At 48.6% G+C, this 18,514-nt stretch overlaps 1 protein-coding gene across 4 annotated transcripts; it reads right to left on the bottom strand.

Moving 5' to 3' along the window:
- Nucleotides 1-5,710: 5,710 nt before the first annotated feature.
- LOC139601259 (Fanconi anemia group E protein-like) lies at nucleotides 5,711-14,572 on the bottom strand. 4 transcript variants are annotated; one of them, XM_071450128.1, is made up of 12 exons: nucleotides 14,463-14,572; nucleotides 13,208-13,457; nucleotides 12,147-12,759; nucleotides 12,020-12,064; nucleotides 11,676-11,735; nucleotides 11,453-11,596; nucleotides 11,250-11,373; nucleotides 10,677-10,752; nucleotides 10,498-10,564; nucleotides 10,277-10,402; nucleotides 10,076-10,170; nucleotides 5,711-9,924 (listed from the first exon to the last, which is right to left on the bottom strand). In XM_071450128.1, exons 2-12 carry the CDS (start codon nucleotides 13,429-13,431, stop codon nucleotides 9,921-9,923), a joined length of 1,578 nt encoding a protein of 525 aa, XP_071306229.1. In that variant the 5' UTR covers nucleotides 13,432-13,457; nucleotides 14,463-14,572; the 3' UTR covers nucleotides 5,711-9,920. The 4 variants fall into 4 exon arrangements, with proteins under 4 accessions (XP_071306229.1, XP_071306227.1, XP_071306228.1 ...); XM_071450126.1 differs by lacking the exon at nucleotides 14,463-14,572 and adding an exon at nucleotides 14,307-14,422 and having other exon boundaries at nucleotides 11,676-11,753; XM_071450127.1 differs by lacking the exon at nucleotides 14,463-14,572 and adding an exon at nucleotides 14,258-14,387 and having other exon boundaries at nucleotides 11,676-11,753.
- Between the last annotated feature and the right edge of the window lie 3,942 nt (nucleotides 14,573-18,514).

Raw genomic sequence — 18,514 nt, forward strand, 5'->3', positions numbered from 1 at the left:
CCAAAGCCGAGAGCTGCACGTTTTGGGGTGCTCGGTGTGTCACGATGGGAATGAGGGGCTTTAAGGGCCCTCGGTGGGGTGAGGACTGCGGTTAGAGTGAGGTTTATTATTATTATTGAATGATTTTAACAATAAAATAACTTATTCTTGCACAGAATTTCTGGAATTAGCAGAGTTTTCCTGTTCTTCCCATTTCTCTCCTCCTCCTCTCTGGGGACGCCCAGGTGACCAAGCCAGGCTTGGGTAATCCAGGCTTGGATCCGTGGGGACATCCTGCCACACTGTCCATCTGTCCGTCCATCTATCCGTCCATCCATCCCTCCATCCATCCATCCATCCCTCCATCCATCCATCCATGCATCTGTTATATTTGCCCAATCATCCCATCATCCTAAAAAACCCCAAACAATATTAAAGGTAGCAGCAATTTTAATTGAATAGCTTAGAATATATTAGAGAATTCCTGGATTTTTTTCACAGGGAATTGTTTGCTTTGGGAGCATAAAGCAAATCCAAGGGAAGACTGGAAATTTACAACACAACTCTCACTGCGCAGGGACAACTCCTCCCAAAAGCCAGCCTTTTATTGGGATAAAATACAACAAAACACTGATATGGATATAAAAAAAGATAGAAATTTAAGAGATGTCTGTAACTTTCTGGAATTTCTCTTTCCCCTGCGCCAAACACTGTCCAAAAAACCACAGAACCAATGGATCCAAGGGAGGCAGCAGATTTTGACATTCCCATCAGGTACAGAGGATGAAGGCAAGGTAAGTGCCAGAAAGAGGAAAATTAGGGAATTCCTGGATTTTTTTTCACAGGGAAATGTTTGGGAGTTCTTGAAGCAAATCCAAGGGAAGAGGAAATTTACAGGACAAACCAGCACAGCCCTCACTGTGCAGGGACAACTCCCCCCAAAACCCAGCCTTTTATTGGGATGAAATACAACAAAACACTGCTGTGGATATAAAAAAAATATAGAATTTTAAGAGATGTCTGTAACTTTCTGGAATTTTGATTTTCCCTGCACCAAACACTGTCCAAAAAACCACAGAACCAATGGATCCAAGGGAGGCAGCAGATTTTGACATTCCCATCAGCTACAGAGGATGAAGGCAAGGTAAGAAAGTGCCAGAAAGAGGAAAATTAGGGAATTCCTGGATTTTTTTCACAGGGAGATGTTTGCTTTGGGAGCATAAAGCAAATCCAAGGGAAGACTGGAAATTCACAACACAACTCTCACTGCGCAGGGACAACTCCTCCCAAAAGCCAGCCTTTTATTGGGATAAAATACAACAAAACACTGATATGGATATAAAAAAAGATAGAAATTTAAGAGATGTCTGTAACTTTCTGGAATTTCTCTTTCCCCTGCGCCAAACACTGTCCAAAGAACCACAGAACTAATGGATCCAAGGGAGGCAGCAGATTTTGACATTCCCATCACCTACAGATGATAAAGCCAAGGTAAGAAAGTGCCAGAAAGAGGAAAATTAGGGAATTCCTGGATTTTTTTTCACAGGGAAATGTTTGGGAGTTCTTGAAACAAATCCAAGGGAAGAGGAAATTTACAGGACAAACCATCACAGCCCTCACTGTGCAGGGACAACTCCCCCCAAAACCCAACCTTTTATTGGGATAAAATACAACAAAACACTGATATGGATATAAAAAAAATAGAAATTTAAGAGATGTCTGTAACTTTCTGGAATTTCTATTTTCCCTGCACCAAACAGTGTCCAAAAAACCACAGAACCAATGGATCCAAGGGAGGCAGCAGATTTTGACATTCCCATCAGGTACAGAGGATGAAGGCAAGGTAAGAATGTGCCAGGAGCAGGAAAATTAAATTCCCCTCTTTAATGTGAAGTAAAAATCTACAAACAGAAGAGGAAGCAGGTAAGGAACCACTGCCCATTACCACAAGTAAACTGGATGAAAATCACAGACTATCTGCTACCTCCAGCCTAGGAAAGGTCTCAGACAAAGCTTCAGACCAGTCCCTTCCCCATCACTGCTCCTAAATCAGGACAAGGACAGAGCCAGTCCTGGCACTCCCGCCACCCTTGGCCAAGGTTCTGCTGATCTGTAAAATCTGACTGATGTTTTGTGCTGCATCCACCCCTCTGCGCTGTTCAGGATGGATCCCAAAGTTCTTGAAAGGGTCAAGAGGAGTCAAAAGTGAAGTTTTCTGTGCTGCCAACCTCCTTCGTTTGTGGAATCGTGACACAAAGTAGTCCCACTCGGTGCTAGGAGGGCGGAAGGCGAAAACGCGGAGGCGCCGCCGCTATCGCGCTGCGGCGGCGGGGGGGGGGGATCTCTCGGTGCCCCCGGTATCGCGCTGCGGCGGGGGAGGGGGGGGGATCTCTCGGTGCCCCAGGTATCGCGCTGCGGAGGGGGACGGGGGGGGATCTCTCGGCGCCCCCGCTATCGCGCTGCGGCGGTGGGGGATCTCTCGGTGCCCCAGGTATCGCGCTGCGGCGGGGGGGGGGGATCTCTCGGTGCCCGGCTCCTCAAGCTCCGGCAGAGGCAGAGACGCGGAAGGATACATGCAGGGCGCTGCTGTATCCGCCTGCTGTGGTGCCGTGTATACACCCGGTGGCGGCGGAAGCGGCGTGACAGGGCACGGGGATGCCGGCCGTGGCCGGACAGCGGCACGCAGCGGCTCGGAACCGGGACCGGGCTGTACCAAAACTGCGGCGAAAGCAGTGGGGGGGCGGCGGCGGCGCCGTGGAGAACTGCGCATGCGTGCGGCTGATCCCGGAAAGGGCGCTGTGGTTGGATGAGGCGGCGCGGAGTGATATCGCTGGTGCGGCGGTTATGGCAACTGCGCGGGCAGCGGCGGGCAGCGGCGGGCAGCGGCGGGCAGCGGCGGGCAGCGGCGGGCAGCGGCGGGCAGCGGCGGGCAGCGGCGGGCAGCGGCGGGCAGCGGCGGGCAGCGGCGGGCAGCGGCGGGCGGGCCGGGGGATGCGGGAAGCGGCGGAGCCGCGGAAACGGGGGACGGGGCTGCGGCTGCGGAAGGGAACGACGGGACGGCCGTGGTTGCAGGAGGCGGCAGAGCCGTGCCATCCGGCAGCTCTGAAGCGGGAGGCTGCGTGGGGGAAGGCGCGGCTCGGCCCGCCGTGGAGCAGCAGCGGCAGGAGCGGGAGGGCGACCACGGGCGGCGGCGGGGCGGCCGCGTCAGCGGGAGATGATCCCGGGGCGGCGGGAGGAGCGGCGTGGAGGCGGCGGGAGGCTGCCGCGGGGGGGCCATGGCGGACGGTGGGGGAGTCGGCGGCTGGAGCGCGGCGCGCAGCCGCTGGGGGCTGGGCTGGCTGCTGGCCCGGCGGGCAGGGGCGGCGCCAGGCGCGGGAGAGGCAACGTGCACGAGGGGCCGCGCCAGGCGCGCTCGGCACCGCAGATCCGGGAGCCACAGGAGGCTGCAAAGATGCAGCAGCGACGGGACTTGGGCCGCCACCGGCGCTGTGTCGGCAAAGGGGGCGAGGGGGACTTGGGGGCGGGAGGAGCGGCCGCACCCGCGGGTAGCGGGGGGAAAGCGGCAGGCGCGGGGGAGGGGGCGCGGGGCCGCGGTGACGCTGAGGGGCGGGGCCCGCGGTAGCCGGGACAGCAGGGACCAACGGGATGGCAAAGGCGGGGATGGCGGGAGCGGTGGGAGGGGCCGGGGGGACGGATATCGGGACCGCGGGGGCGGGGCGGCACGGGCGAGCGGCACCGCGGGTGCCGGAGCTGTGCGGTCCGACGGGGAGGTGGGGGGCGTGTCCCGCTGGAGACTCGCGGCGGCGAGGGGCGGAGTCGCAGGAGGGGCGGGGCGGTTGCTGCGGGCTTCCCCCCTGCGGCAAACACAGCTCAAGCAGCGCCCGGCAAGCTGGGGCCGGCTCCGCGGCAGCCACCTCCCGGTGGGAGATACTAATAAAGTGCTTGATACAAACTGTGTCCAAAAGTCTCTGGTAAACACGGCCAAACAGTCAGCATTTGGTTTTCATAACTCCTGTTGCAGTAATTTAGCTTTACGACAATCGCGCTTTATGGCGCCTTTCACGACAGTCACGCGTTATGGCACCTTTCACGACAGTCGCGCTTTACGGCAGTTTTTGCGAAAGTAGCGCCTTACGTCCCCTTTCACGACAGTCGCGCTTTACGGCAGCTTTGCGACAGTGTTGCTTTACGGCACCCTTTGCGACAGTCGCGCTTTACGGCACCTTTTGCGACAGTCGCGCTTTACGGCACCTTTTACGACAGTCGCGCTTTACGGCACCTTTTGCGACAGTCGCGCTTTACGGCACCTTTTGCGACAGTCGCGCTTTACGGCACCTTTTGCGACAGTCGCGCTTTACGGCACCGTTTACGACAGTAGCGCTTTACGGCAGCTTTGCGACAGTTTTGCTTTACGGCACCTTTTACGACAGTGTTGCTTTACGGCACCTTTTGCGACAGTCGCGCTTTACGGCAGCTTTGCGACAGTGGCGCTTTACGGCACCTTTTACGACAGTCGCGCTTTACGGCACCTTTTGCGACAGTAGCGCTTTACGGCACCGTTTACGACAGTAGCGCTTTACGGCACCTTTTGCGACAGTAGCGCTTTACGGCACCGTTTACGACAGTAGCGCTTTACGGCACCTTTTGCGACAGTCGCGCTTTACGGCACCGTTTACGACAGTTTTGCTTTACGGCACCTTTTGCGACAGTCGCGCTTTACGGCACCTTTTGCGACAGTCGCGCTTTACGGCACCGTTTACGACAGTAGCGCTTTACGGCACCGTTTACGACAGTGTTGCTTTACGGCACCTTTTGCGACAGTCGCGCTTTACGGCACCGTTTACGACAGTAGTGCTTTACGGCAGCTTTGCGACAGTTTTGCTTTACGGCACCTTTTACGACAGTGTTGCTTTACGGCACCTTTTGCGACAGTCGCGCTTTACGGCACCATTTACGACAGTCGCGCTTTACGGCAGCTTTGCGACAGTCGCGCTTTACGGCAGCTTTGCGACAGTGGCGCTTTACGGCACCTTTTGCGACAGTCGCGCTTTACGGCACCGTTTACGACAGTAGCGCTTTACGGCACCGTTTACGACAGTAGCGCTTTACGGCAGCTTTGCGACAGTTTTGCTTTACGGCACCTTTTACGACAGTGTTGCTTTACGGCACCTTTTGCGACAGTCGCGCTTTACGGCACCTTTTACGACATCCGCGCTTTACGGCACCTTTTACGACATCCGCGCTTTACGGCACCATTTGCGACAGTCGCGCTTTACGGCACCGTTTACGACAGTAGCGCTTTACGGCACCTTTTACGACAGTGTTGCTTTACGGCACCTTTTGCGACAGTCGCGCTTTACGGCACCTTTTGCGACAGTAGCGCTTTACGGCACCTTTTACGACAGTAGCGCTTTACGGCACCTTTTGCGACAGTCGCGCTTTACGGCACCTTTTACGACAGTAGCGCTTTACGGCACCTTTTGCGACAGTTTTGCTTTACGGCACCGTTTACGGCAGTCGCGCTTTACGGCAGCGTTCACGACAGTTTTGCTTTGCTGCACCTTTTGCGACAGTGTTGGTTTATGGGACCTTTTACGACAGTCGCGCTTTACGGCACCTTTTACGGCACTTTAGGGTTTTTATTTTGTTTTTCATTTATTTTTAATTAATGTTATTTTAAAATTTTTGGTTTTAATTTAAATTTTATTTTTAATTTTTCTATTTTTAAAGCTTTTTTTTTTTTTTTAATTATTTTAAAATTTATTTTTAATTTTTTTTTTTTTTTTTTTTTTTTTTTGTGCTGCCCTGTGCTTTACGGCACCTTTTGCAACAGTCGCGCTTTAATGCAGTTTAGAGTTTTTATTCTGTTTTTCATTTATTTTTAATTAATTTTATTTTTTAAATTTTATTTTTAATTTAAATTTTATTTTGAATTTTTTTTATTTTTAAAGGGTTTTTTAAATTTTATTTTGTGCGGCCCAGTGCTTTATGGCAGTTTCACGACAGTGGCACTTTACGGCACTTTAGTGTTTTTATTTTGTTTTTCATTTATTTTTAATTAATTCTATTTTTTGAATTTTATTTTTAATTTTTTTATTTTTAAAGCTTTTATTTTATTTTGTGCTGCCCGGTGCTTTACGGCAGTTTTACAACAGTCGCACTTTAGGGTTTTTTTTTTGTTTTTCACTTATTTTTAATTAATTTTATTTTTTAATTTAAATTTTATTTTTAGTTTTTTTATTTTTAAAGGTTTTTTTTTTTTATTTTATTTTGTGCTGCCCGGTGCTTTACGGCAGTTTTATGACAGTCACACTTTACGGCACTTTAGGGTTTTTATTTTGTTTTTCATTTTTTTAAAATTAATTTTATTTTTTGAATTTTATTTTTAATTTTTCTATTTTTAAAGCTTTTATTTTATTTTGTGCTGCCCAGTGCTTTACGGCAGTTTTACAACAGTCGCACTTTAGGGGTTTTTTTTTGTTTTTCATTTATTTTTAATTAATTTTATATTTTAATTTAAATTTTATTTTTACTTTTTTTATTTTAAAGGGTTTTTTTTTTAATTTTATTTTGTGCTGCCTGGTGCTTTACGGCAGTTTTACGACAGTCACACTTTACGGCACTTTAGAGTTTTTATTTTGTTTTTCATTTTTTTAAAATTAATTTTATTTTTTAAATTTTATTTTTAATTTTTCTATTTTTAAAGCTTTTATTTTATTTTGTGCTGCCCGGTGCTTTATGGCAGTTTTACAACAGTCGCACTTTACAGCACTTTAGGGTTTTTATTTTGTTTTTCTTTTTTTTTTTTAATTAATTTTATTTTTTGAATTTTATTTTTAATTTTTCTATTTTTAAAGCTTTTATTTTATTTTGTGCTGCCCGGTGCTTTACGGCAGTTTTACAACAGTCGCACTTTAGGGTTTTTTTTTTGTTTTTCACTTATTTTTAATTAATTTTATTTTTTAATTTAAATTTTATTTTTAGTTTTTTTATTTTTAAAGGTTTTTTTTTTTTATTTTATTTTGTGCTGCCCGGTGCTTTACGGCAGTTTTATGACAGTCACACTTTACGGCACTTTAGGGTTTTTATTTTGTTTTTCATTTTTTTAAAATTAATTTTATTTTTTGAATTTTATTTTTAATTTTTCTATTTTTAAAGCTTTTATTTTATTTTGTGCTGCCCAGTGCTTTACGGCAGTTTTACAACAGTCGCACTTTAGGGGTTTTTTTTTGTTTTTCATTTATTTTTAATTAATTTTATATTTTAATTTAAATTTTATTTTTACTTTTTTTATTTTAAAGGGTTTTTTTTTTAATTTTATTTTGTGCTGCCTGGTGCTTTACGGCAGTTTTACGACAGTCACACTTTACGGCACTTTAGAGTTTTTATTTTGTTTTTCATTTTTTTAAAATTAATTTTATTTTTTAAATTTTATTTTTAATTTTTCTATTTTTAAAGCTTTTATTTTATTTTGTGCTGCCCGGTGCTTTATGGCAGTTTTACAACAGTCGCACTTTACAGCACTTTAGGGTTTTTATTTTGTTTTTCTTTTTTTTTTTTAATTAATTTTATTTTTTGAATTTTATTTTTAATTTTTCTATTTTTAAAGCTTTTATTTTATTTTGTGCTGCCCGGTGCTTTACGGCAGTTTTACAACAGTCGCACTTTAGGGTTTTTTTTTTGTTTTTCATTTATTTTTAATTAATTTTATATTTTAATTTAAATTTTATTTTTACTTTTTTTATTTTTAAAGGGTTTTTTTTTTAATTTTATTTTGTGCTGCCCGGTGCTTTACGGCAGTTTTACAACAGTCGCACTTTACGGCACTTTAGGGTTTTTATTTTGTTTTTCTTTTTTTTTTAAATTAATTTTATTTTTTGAATTTTATTTTTAATTTTTCTATTTTTAAAGCTTTTATTTTATTTTGTGCTGCCCGGTGCTTTACGGCAGTTTTACAACAGTCGCACTTTAGGGTTTTTTTTTTGTTTTTCACTTATTTTTAATTAATTTTATTTTTTAATTTAAATTTTATTTTTAGTTTTTTTATTTTTAAAGGTTTTTTTTTTTTTATTTTATTTTGTGCTGCCCGGTGCTTTACGGCAGTTTTATGACAGTCACACTTTACGGCACTTTAGGGTTTTTATTTTGTTTTTCATTTTTTTAAAATTAATTTTATTTTTTAAATTTTATTTTTAATTTTTCTATTTTTAAAGCTTTTATTTTATTTTGTGCTGCCCGGTGCTTTATGGCAGTTTTACAACAGTCGCACTTTACAGCACTTTAGGGTTTTTATTTTGTTTTTCTTTTTTTTTTTTAATTAATTTTATTTTTTGAATTTTATTTTTAATTTTTCTATTTTTAAAGCTTTTTTAAATTTTATTTTGTGCTGCCCGGACCAGCTCAAGCCAGTGATTGTGGTGGTGTTTGACGGTCCCCAGGACAAGGGAAGAGATGAGAATCTTGACTTCTCCTAATAGAAGCCTGATTTATTATTTTATTATCGCTATTATATTAAAAGAAAATGGGATATTAGAACTATACTAAAAGAGCAAGGAGACATCAGAAAGCTGGAAAGGAATGAATAATAAAAACCTGGGACTGACATAGCTGGACCATGATTGGTCATCGAGTAGAAACAATGCACAGGAGACCAATCCAAGATGCCCCTGTTGCTAAACCACCTCCAGCCCACACTCCACAGCCAGCAGATCCTTATTGGTTCCACTTCTGTTCTGAGGCTTCTCAGGAGAAAAATCCCAGCAAAAGGCTTTTCATCAAACACGTCAGTGCCAGGTGATGATGGCACAGGCAGCATGGGCTGGCCGAGGTCACTGTGTCATCCCTGCCAGCCCAGGTGTCACAGCAAGGAGGAGAGTTCACCCTGCAGTACAGAGCTTTTGGGTTGTTTGTCACTAGGCAAAGGCAAAACCAGGGCCAAGAAAGCTCTTGCCACAAGGCAGTGGTCACCTCCATGTGACCAACAGCCACAGCCAGGCAGAGCACTGGGGACAATGACACTGAGGTCACTTGGTAGAAGCTCTGCAGGGAAACTGCAAAGATCAGAGCCTGCTGCCGAATAAAGCCAGAAGAGCAGGTTTAGACCTTTGATGATCATGGCACAATTTCTATTTATGTCATGTTTTGGGCAGCCCTACAATAGCTCCACTTTACTCAGCCACTAACTCAGTGGAATGCAAACACATCAACAATCTGGCTCCCTGGAGGTTTCCATCCTCCAGCTAATGTGGATTTTGAAGCCTCATCAGTCCACTGCCACCTAAAATAGCTTAAGTGATTCTTATGTAAAGAAACCTGGCTCTCAGCCTTAAGAGTGTCACCTAATGCTTCAGACTTTCCTTCCTCTGGCTGGGATCTGAACATTACTGAGCAAACCTGGAGCAGTCACACATGCATATTCTAATTCTCCTTCTCCCTTTGTAGATGTTTGTGGATTTTTAAATAGTTCCTGAAATATGCAATGCTTCAAAGCCTCCATTGAAACCCCAGCTCTACCTGCCTGAGTTCTCTGTCCCAACCTTTTCTTCCCAGTTCTCAGACCAGGAGGTGCCTGGATGAGGTTTCCAGTGGGTACTTTCAAAAATACAGGACAGAACTTTGAGCAGAGTCATGCCACACAAGCACTATTAGGGCCACGAGCAGTGTCATCATCACCAGAAACGTGTCACACACAGCAGGGCCCCTCACAGGCCAGGCAAACAGGAAAGAAAGGTGGCTTTAAAGCAGAACACTCAAATTTCCCAGCTAAATTCAGCTGGAATTCAGTTAAATGCTGCTCTCCTGCACCCAGAGATCTGTAAATCCCAGCAGATCAGATACACAAAGCAGCAGCCCAGCCTGCACCACTGCCTGGCTGTTGGGGAGGAACGTGCACAGAGCTCGTGCACACCAGGAAGCTGCCCCCTCACGATTCCTTTGGGCGATCACCTGAGGAAAGACAAAAATCAGGATGAGGAAAGTCACTGCCATACCCAGCTCTGCACAGCTCTGGCATGGCAGGGGTGGCACCTTCTGCTTCCACACCCTGGGGCAGCCCAGGGTGCAGAGGCTGCCATGACAGGGACCTGTCCCCACTCACCTGGCCCCTTCCAGCACAGCCTGCAGGGATTTCTTCAGCACCGCAGTGCTCCGGTCCAGGACAGCAGCCAGGCTGCTCCTGTGAGCTGGGCTGACCTGGGGCGGAGGCAGCACCAGCTCAGGGCCCTGCCCTGCCAGGAGCTCACCTGAGAGCTCTTGGCTGGGCCCCAGCAGCTGCAGGAGCAGCCCTGGCTGGGCTCACCTGGCTCTGGTACACCGTGAGCACGGCTGTCACCAGCCTGGCAAAGTTCAGTGACGTGGCAAAGGCTGGAGCCTGCTGGCACAGAGTCAGGACCAGCAGATCCAGGAGCTCAGGGGGCAGCACCTCCTGGAAAAGGCCCAGGGGCAGGTAAGAGAATGGGTCCTTGCTCCAGCACTGCTGGAGTCACCAAGGACACCCGTGGGACAAGGGGGGCTCCTCACCTGCCGCCCCAGCATGGCCTGCAGCACTGGCAGGAGCTTCTCTGACAAAGGCACCTCCAGGACTTGGCTGTAAGGACAGTGAAGAGGAAAGGTGCTGCTCTGTGGCCTGGCTGGTGCCCCCAGGCAGGCTGGACAGTGAGGCCAAAGCAGAGCTGCTAGCCCTGTGACCCCTCACTCACCTCAGCACCAGCTGCACAGAGTGGGGCTCCAGGCACTCCTCCACCAGCTCACACAGCAGCTTGGTCTGCTCAGCACCTGCAAAGCAGCAAGGGAGAGCCTCCAGAGGCTGCCAAATCCATGGGGAGGTGCCTGGCCCTTCCTGGCACCTCTTCACAGGTGTATGTGCCAGTCAGGACAGACAGAAACCACCCAGTGCCTCCTCCTGCTGCTGAGGATAATCCTGCTTCCTTTGCCCAGCTGCAGCAAGGGTTTAAACAGCTCCAGTCTCTGGGAAAAGGGGACACTGTGGCAGGGGTTCCCCCCTCTCCTCACAGCAGCACAAGGGGAGCTCTGCCCTGAGCATTAGGAGCTGCCAGGAACCCCCAATCATGGAGGGATGGGAACTGTCCTTTGGGAAAAAATAAGCCAGAAGCCAGCCTAGCCAGCCCTCCCACTTCATCTGTAAACCCATCTCCCATCCCAACCCCCAAGTGTCCACCTGCCCAGAAAAAACCAACCCCAGGCGTCCATGGTTCCTAACATGTGACAAATGCCACCCACAAACAGCCACAGCTCCCAGCAGCCCTGCACACCTTCCCCTGGCCCCTGCAGCACTGCAGCCACCAGCACACGGCACAGGGGATGGGAATACTTGGAGCAAAACGAAGTCAGGGCAGCCATGAGGTGTCGGGAAGGCGGCTGGGTGAGGGCCAGGACCTGGGGACACAAAAGGCGGGAGCTGGGGACAGTGGAGAGGGGAATGGGGAGCAGGAACCTCCGCTGCCATGACACGTACCCGCCTGAGGAAGAGCTGCTGTGCCAGGATGGCTGCGCTGGTGTGGCTGAGGGCAGGGCTCAGAGGCAGCAGCCAGCTGCAGAAACGCACCAGGGAGGGCTCTGGGCACGTGGAGAGCTGCAGGAAGGAGCACAGCCCCTCGAGCTGGGGTGGCACAGGGCATGGGGCATTAGGGACAGCAGCAGGACCCTGCAGCAGCTGCAGCAGGGGTGCTGGGGCTCACCTGGCTGGGGGTGCAGGTGTTCAGGATGCTCAGCTTGGAAGGGGTGTGCAGCTCGGAGTGCTGGAGAGAAACACTGTCCTGAGTAAAGCACCAAAGAAACCAGAATACAAAATACAGCTCCAGGGCTTCTCCCTTCCCCTGTGTCTGTCAGGGCTGAGCCCACAGGCAGCCCCTCACACCTGCAAGGTGCAGGCAGGTGTTGGTATCCCAAGCCCTGAGGAGGTGCCAACAGGGCTTTTTATCCCCATCTGCGAAATCCAGCTCCATTTCCACCCCTCCCGAGGCCCTGGCACCAGCCTGTATAGAGCATCAGCTCCAGGAGAGGGACAGAAGCCACCACTTACACTGGACTCCTGCAGCAGCAGCATTTTCAGCCCCTGTCCATGCACCTGAGGGAAATGAGATGAAGGAATGGGAATCAGGCAGTAAAGGCTCCCTGGCTGGGAGGGGACAGCAAACCCTACCCAGTACCTGGACAAAGGACTGGACCTCTGCTGCCAGCTCTGTCTGGGAAATCCTCCTGGGCTCCCCAGCTGCATCCTGCTGGGAGCTGTCCTGAGCAGCCTTATCTGTGCTCTGAGCAGATGTGTCCCCTGAAGGCTCCTCAGGCACCTCCTCTTCCACCTCTGCCACATCTCCACATTCCTGGGGCTCAAATGCCACCTCCTCCAGCAACAACCTCTTCCTCTCACTCTCACTGTCCAACTCCAGGCTCTCCTCAGACACTTCTTTACATTTCCCACCTTCAGGCACAGAGTCAGGGGCACCAGCCTGCTTGCTGAAGCACCAGCTCAATTTTCTTTGTCCCTCTGGTTTCTTCTGGGCAATTTTCTGGCACAGGCCCCTAAGCTGCTGCTGGCACGCAGCAGAAAGGGCAGTGGGATGTGGGGAGCTCTCCTGTGCCCTTGGTCCCTGCTGGAGCAGATCCCCCAGGGCCTGCACCCAGGGATCCACACGGGAATGCTGCTCCAAGGCCTGGAGCAGCTGGTGAAGGCAGTCCCGTGGCACCGCATCCTGCACCACCAGGAGCAGGGAGAAGAGGTTCCTCTGGCACAAAACGGGCAGCAGCAGCAGCCGTGGCTTGCTGGAAAAGGAGAGGTGAGTGGTCAGAGCAAATCCCCTGTCCTGAGCCCAACCCACCCCGTGGAGCAGAGTCCCACAGCACCAGGGAGCAAGAGGAGGCACCTGATGCTTTTGCAGACACGAGCTGGGACACCAGTGGGTGACTGCTATGATATCAGCTTCATGTATGGACCAGGAAAGTGGATTTTTACAAAGATTGAGGGCCATTGGTTGTTTCTGTGGATTTTTATGAAGATTGAGGGCCATTGGTTGTTTCTGCATGCAGATATGAGGATGATGAGAATGGATGGGGTGAATGATCCTAAGCAGGCTTTGTTTAGGCCGGAATGGAGGGCAGTGGCAGTTTGGGTTGCTATTAGTTGTAGGTTGTGCACCTGACACCCAAAATTGTGCACCTGGCACCCAAAACTCCCGCAAAACACCGAGTTTTAGAAATGTATCCAACTCACACAGCCAGGGCGTCCTCTGGCCCCTCCAGCGAGGGCTCCTCGGCGCACAGGGCTGCGGTGAGAGCCGGCCAGGGGAACGCCAGCCCCGCTCCGTCCCGGGGCCGGCTCCGCTGCAGCGCCCGCAGCGCGGCCATGGCCCCCGCGGGGCCGGAGCACAGGGAGCGCAGCAGGAGGCGGCACGGCCGGGGACACCGCGGCAGCCAGGGCGGGCACCGCGGCTCCATCGCTGCGGCCGGGGCTGCACAGCCGCCTGCGGGACACGGGGACACCGGAGACGGTCACACACACGGGGACACCGGAGACGGGGCACACACACGGGGACAGCCGGACACGGATGACAAACAAAGGGAACAGCCACACACGGGTCACACCTCCTACCAGAAGGCACCCCCACCCCATTAGTCCCTGCCCTTATCCCCATCGAAACAACCCTACTAATTCTCCCATTAGCACTGGGTGCGCCCCTAACAGCCAACCTCACAGCAGGCCACCTCCTCATCCAGCTCATCTCTACAGCTACCACAGCCTTGTTCTCCACAATATCAGCGGTCTCACTCCTAACCTTACTAGTGCTCTTCTTAATAACTATTCTAGAAGTAGCGGTAGCAATAATCCACGCCTATGTTTTCGTACGTACAAGAAAATATCTAACTCCCAATGGCACACCAAGCACATCCTTATCACATAGTTGACCCTAGCTTGACCGGACACGGGTCCCACTCGGGAGGCACGGGACGATCAGGACCTGCCTGTCCATGCTCGGCGCCCACCCCGGCATCAACCCGGGCAGCTGCCTTTACCTCTCCCCAGCCGAGGATGCGGGAGAGCACCGGGAGTCCCTCCGTGCCCTCCATCACCCCTTGGCTGGCAGTCCCGCACGCACCCCCAGCCCAACGCCGATCCCTCCCCTCCCGGGGGCGCTGCCGGTGCGGCTCCCCCGGGCCCCGAGCACCGCCTCGGTCAGTGCCGGGCACACTCGGGGCAGGCCCGGGCACACTCGGGGCAGTCCCGGGCACACTCACTCACTCAGAGCTGGCCCCGCACACTCACCCGTGGCTGTCCCGGGCACGCTCACTCAGAGCTGGCCCCACACACTCACCCGCGGCTGTCCCGGGCACGCTCACTCAGAGCTGGCCCCGCACACTCGGGGCAGTCCCGGGCACACTCAGAGCTGGCCCCGCACACCCACCCGCCGCTGTCCCGGGCACACTCGGGGCAGTCCCGGGCACACTCAGAGCTGGCCCCGCACCCTCACCCGTGGCTGTCCCGGGCACACTCAGAGCCGGCCCCGCACCCTCACCGCCGCCGTTCCCCCGTCCCCGCCGCGCTCCGCCCGCTGCTCGCGGGTCCCAAGGCGCCGCTTCCGGCCCCGGCCCGGAAGCGCAGCCGGACCGCGCTCAAACGAGCTCATTATGCAAATATCCCTTAAATTCCAACCCAAACACCGCCTCCCCCCCTCGCCCCGGAGGGTGGATCCCGCAGCCCACAGGTCACAGGCACCCGGAAGCGTAGCGTTACACAGCCCGTTTTTTTTCGTTATTCCCGGATTTGGCTAATGTTAAAAACGCCAATCGCTTGTTTTCAAAATTTTAAAAAGTTTAATAGTAATAAAATGGTTAGAAAAATAGCAATACAATTAGAGTAATAACAATTTGGACAATTTGAATTAGGACAATATGAGACAATAAATACAAAGAGTTACGGACGTCCGGGTACCTTTTTCTGGGCAGCACGAGCCCGAAAAAAGGACCCACGTTAACAGAGGATTAACCCTTAAAAACAACAGCCTGTTGCATATTCATCCACTTCATACGTGATGCATAAATTCCATTCAAACACAGGATTCTGTCTGGTCAGTGTCAACTTCTTCCTCCAAATCCTAACAGCGCCTTCGAGGCGGGAAGAAGTTCGTTTCTTCTGATAAGAAGGCAATAAATTCTTATTGCCTGAAAGATTCAGGTGTCCTGTGGCTGCTATCTCGCTGCGAGTCCTTTCCTTTTAAAACAAAGTATCCTACATAGCATCGTTTCTATTTTAACTATTTTTATAACCTAAAACTATATTTAACACAGTAGTTAAGAAAACAAATACAGCATTACTTTCTAACACAACACATATAATATTCATTTCAATATTTGCGAAAAGCCAATGATAAAATACTGGAGGTGCCTTTGTCAGAGAAGCTCCTGCCAGTGCTGCAGGCCGTGCTGGGGCGGCAGGTGAGGAGCCCCCCTTGTCCCCAAATCCCATTAATTGATCCACCCAAATTGATTTATGGCAATTAATGACTCTCATTAAGGGCCCAGCTGGAGATCCAGGCGTTATCCCCCCAGCAGGAGCAGCCAAATCCCGTGGGCTGCCCGGGCCCCACACCCTGTTTGGGGTTTTGGAAGGGTTTAACCCCATTCTAATAAATAACTGAGGAAGAAAAGCATGGAAGAAGGCTTTTGAACCTATCCTTTGTTCACAATTAACCTTTATAAGTTTTAAGTTGATTTAGGAGCATTTGAATTAAAGCTTTAAAGATGTTGCTTTTTGACAGGAACTTTCTGCTTGTAAGCCTTAAAGAGTTTTGCAGTAATAACCTTTTGAAGTATAATTTTAGAATATTGCTTGTAGTAAGGATCTTTGTAACTATAGCTTTAGAATATATAAAAAAGGAAACATGCTTATCTCACACCTTAACAAAACAGTGAAAAGCAGCTTGAGAAAGGAAGATGAACATCAACTCAAGCATTTATAGTTTCGACCAAGGGAAGCTGGACATCGCTGTTATGAGATTTATAGTCCTTGCAATCAAAAGGTGGACCCACATCTGGAATCTGCACCTCACCAGCTGGGAGACTTCTTCCTTCTTTCGGAAACTGGACCTCAACATATGGGATACTCCTTTCTGGGATACATCCTGAGAAAAAATAAATCACAGTAGTGCATAGAAATGTGACGTAAAAATTGAGAATAGAAACTGCTGATGAGTAAAAATTGAGAATAGAAACTGCTGATGAGTAAAAAATGGGAACAGAAACTTTGAAACTATAGCTTTAGAATATATATATTATATATTCTATAGAATATATATAGAATATATATTATATAGAATATATATATTATATATTCTATAGAATATATATAGAATATATATTATATTCTATCTATATTCTCTATATATTATATAGAATATATACTATCTATTCTATATATTCTATATAATATATAGAATATAGAGTACATATTCTATATTATATAGAATATATATAGAATATATATTGTATAGAATATATTATATATATTCTATATATTATGTATAATACATAGAATATATAGAATATCTATTCTCTATTTATTCTATATAATATATATATTTTATAGAAACTGCTGAGAAAGCTGATGAGTACCCCTATAAATACCTGTAATCCTCAACTTTCAGTGTGGAGGGAAAACTTCCCCCACTGTACCCAGCGCTGTATTGCTTGTTATAAGTGGCGGTGAGGAACCACCGACAAGTGAGTCCACATGAAATGTAATTTATTGATTGATAGAGCAAGCGAGGGAAGGAAAAGATGAGACCCCCACTGAATGGTTGGAAAGATTAAGGAAGAGTTTTCAGTTATACTCAGGGGTGGACCCAGAGATGCCAATGGGGCAAGCACTCCTTAAAACACAGTTTGTAGCCAAATCATGGGAGGATGTTCGAAGGAAATTAGAAAAGTTAGAGGATTGGCAGGACAGAGGACTTAATGAATTGCTCAGGGAGGCTCAGAAGGTATATGTTAGACGGGAGGATGAGGCACACAAAAGACAAGTTCGGATGATGGTGGCGGCAGTCAGGGAGGGACAGTGAAACAACCCTCCACCACGAGAAAGAAGCGGCATGAGGAGAGGTCCCCGGGATTTAGGAGGACCCCCAATGGAGGGAGAGAAGGAACAGTGTGCTACTATTGTGGTGGAAAAGGACACATGAAGAGGGAATGCCGAAAGAGGCTTGGGGATGAGAAAATGTTCAAAGAGGATTAGGGGGGGTCAAGGGCTCCATCTATTGGGGACCCAAATGTCATTGGAGCCCTTGGTAAAACTTAAGGTGGGTCCCCAGCAAACCCCCATAACCTTCCTTGTAGATACAGGGGCTGAGAGATCAACAGTTCAATCTTGTCCCCAGGATGTGAGATTTCACCTTCCACAGTACAGGTTATTGGGGCAAAAGGAGAACACCCTTCAAGGTTCCTGTAATTAAAGATGTCTTAATAGAATCAGAGAAGAAAATAGCGGTAGGATCACTGCTACTGGTCCCTGAAGCTGATTACAATTTATTAGGAAGAGATTTAATGGTGGAATTAGGGATAAACATAAATATTGAAGAAAAACAGCTGAAAGTCAGGTTGTGCCCCTTACGGGTCACTGATGAAGAGAAAATCAACCCAGAAGTCTGGTATACCCCTGATACAGCAGGAAGATTGAATATAGAGCCCTTCACAGTCAACATTCAAAGCCCAGAAATCCCAGTAAGGATAAAACAATATCTGATGTCAGATGAGGGGCGAAGGGGACTAAAACCAGAGGCTGAACGGTTAATACAACAAGGGCTCTTGGAACCTTGCATGTCTCCCTTCAACACCCCCATCTTACCTGCAAAGAAACCAGACGGAAAATACCGATTAGTACATGATCTAAGGGAAATAAAGAAGAGAAGCATTGCCCGTTCCCTGTAGTAGCAAACCCCCATGTTATAAAATTGACTCAAAACGAGTAATTTCCAATCAAAGAATTTATTAATTATTGAAGCAGTTATACTACGTAAGCAAAGGCTCAGCGCTGGGCGACAGGGGAGTCTCAGCTCCACCTACTGCCGCCCCAACTAGTTTCTGATTCAGTCCTTTTATCCTCTCCATCCTTCAGGAGTCCATGTTATCTCGGAGTTCTCTGCGCCTGCGCTGGTTATTGCTAGGGGTTCATCCTTCTGTCTCCTGGTGGTTGGTGATAAAGGCTGCGGAGTCTTCCTCAGCGGCATCTTCTTCACCCTATGTCCTTATTTGGTGACTTCTCCGTGGAAAATTACCAAAATCTTATGATTAACGCAGTATGTGCCCTATCAAGCTTAAGCAAGCAAATGTCCTGCCTTGCAAACTGTGCCCTATCAAGCTTAAGCAAGCAAATATCCTGCCTTGCAGACTGTTTATCTGCCCCTGCCCCTTCCCCAGCTTTTCCCTGGTCGTTATTTCTGTGAGTTATCTGCTTGTACCACTGGGTGGGACTATGTGTGGGCTCCTGCAACCCCTTCCCTGGTTTCCTTGTGGCTCATATCTCATGAAG

This window comes from Agelaius tricolor, unplaced genomic scaffold, assembly GCF_023055355.1.
Source record: "Agelaius tricolor isolate 1412-34295 unplaced genomic scaffold, bAgeTri1.0.p SCAF_30, whole genome shotgun sequence".
Classification (NCBI taxonomy): Eukaryota; Metazoa; Chordata; class Aves; order Passeriformes; family Icteridae; genus Agelaius; species Agelaius tricolor.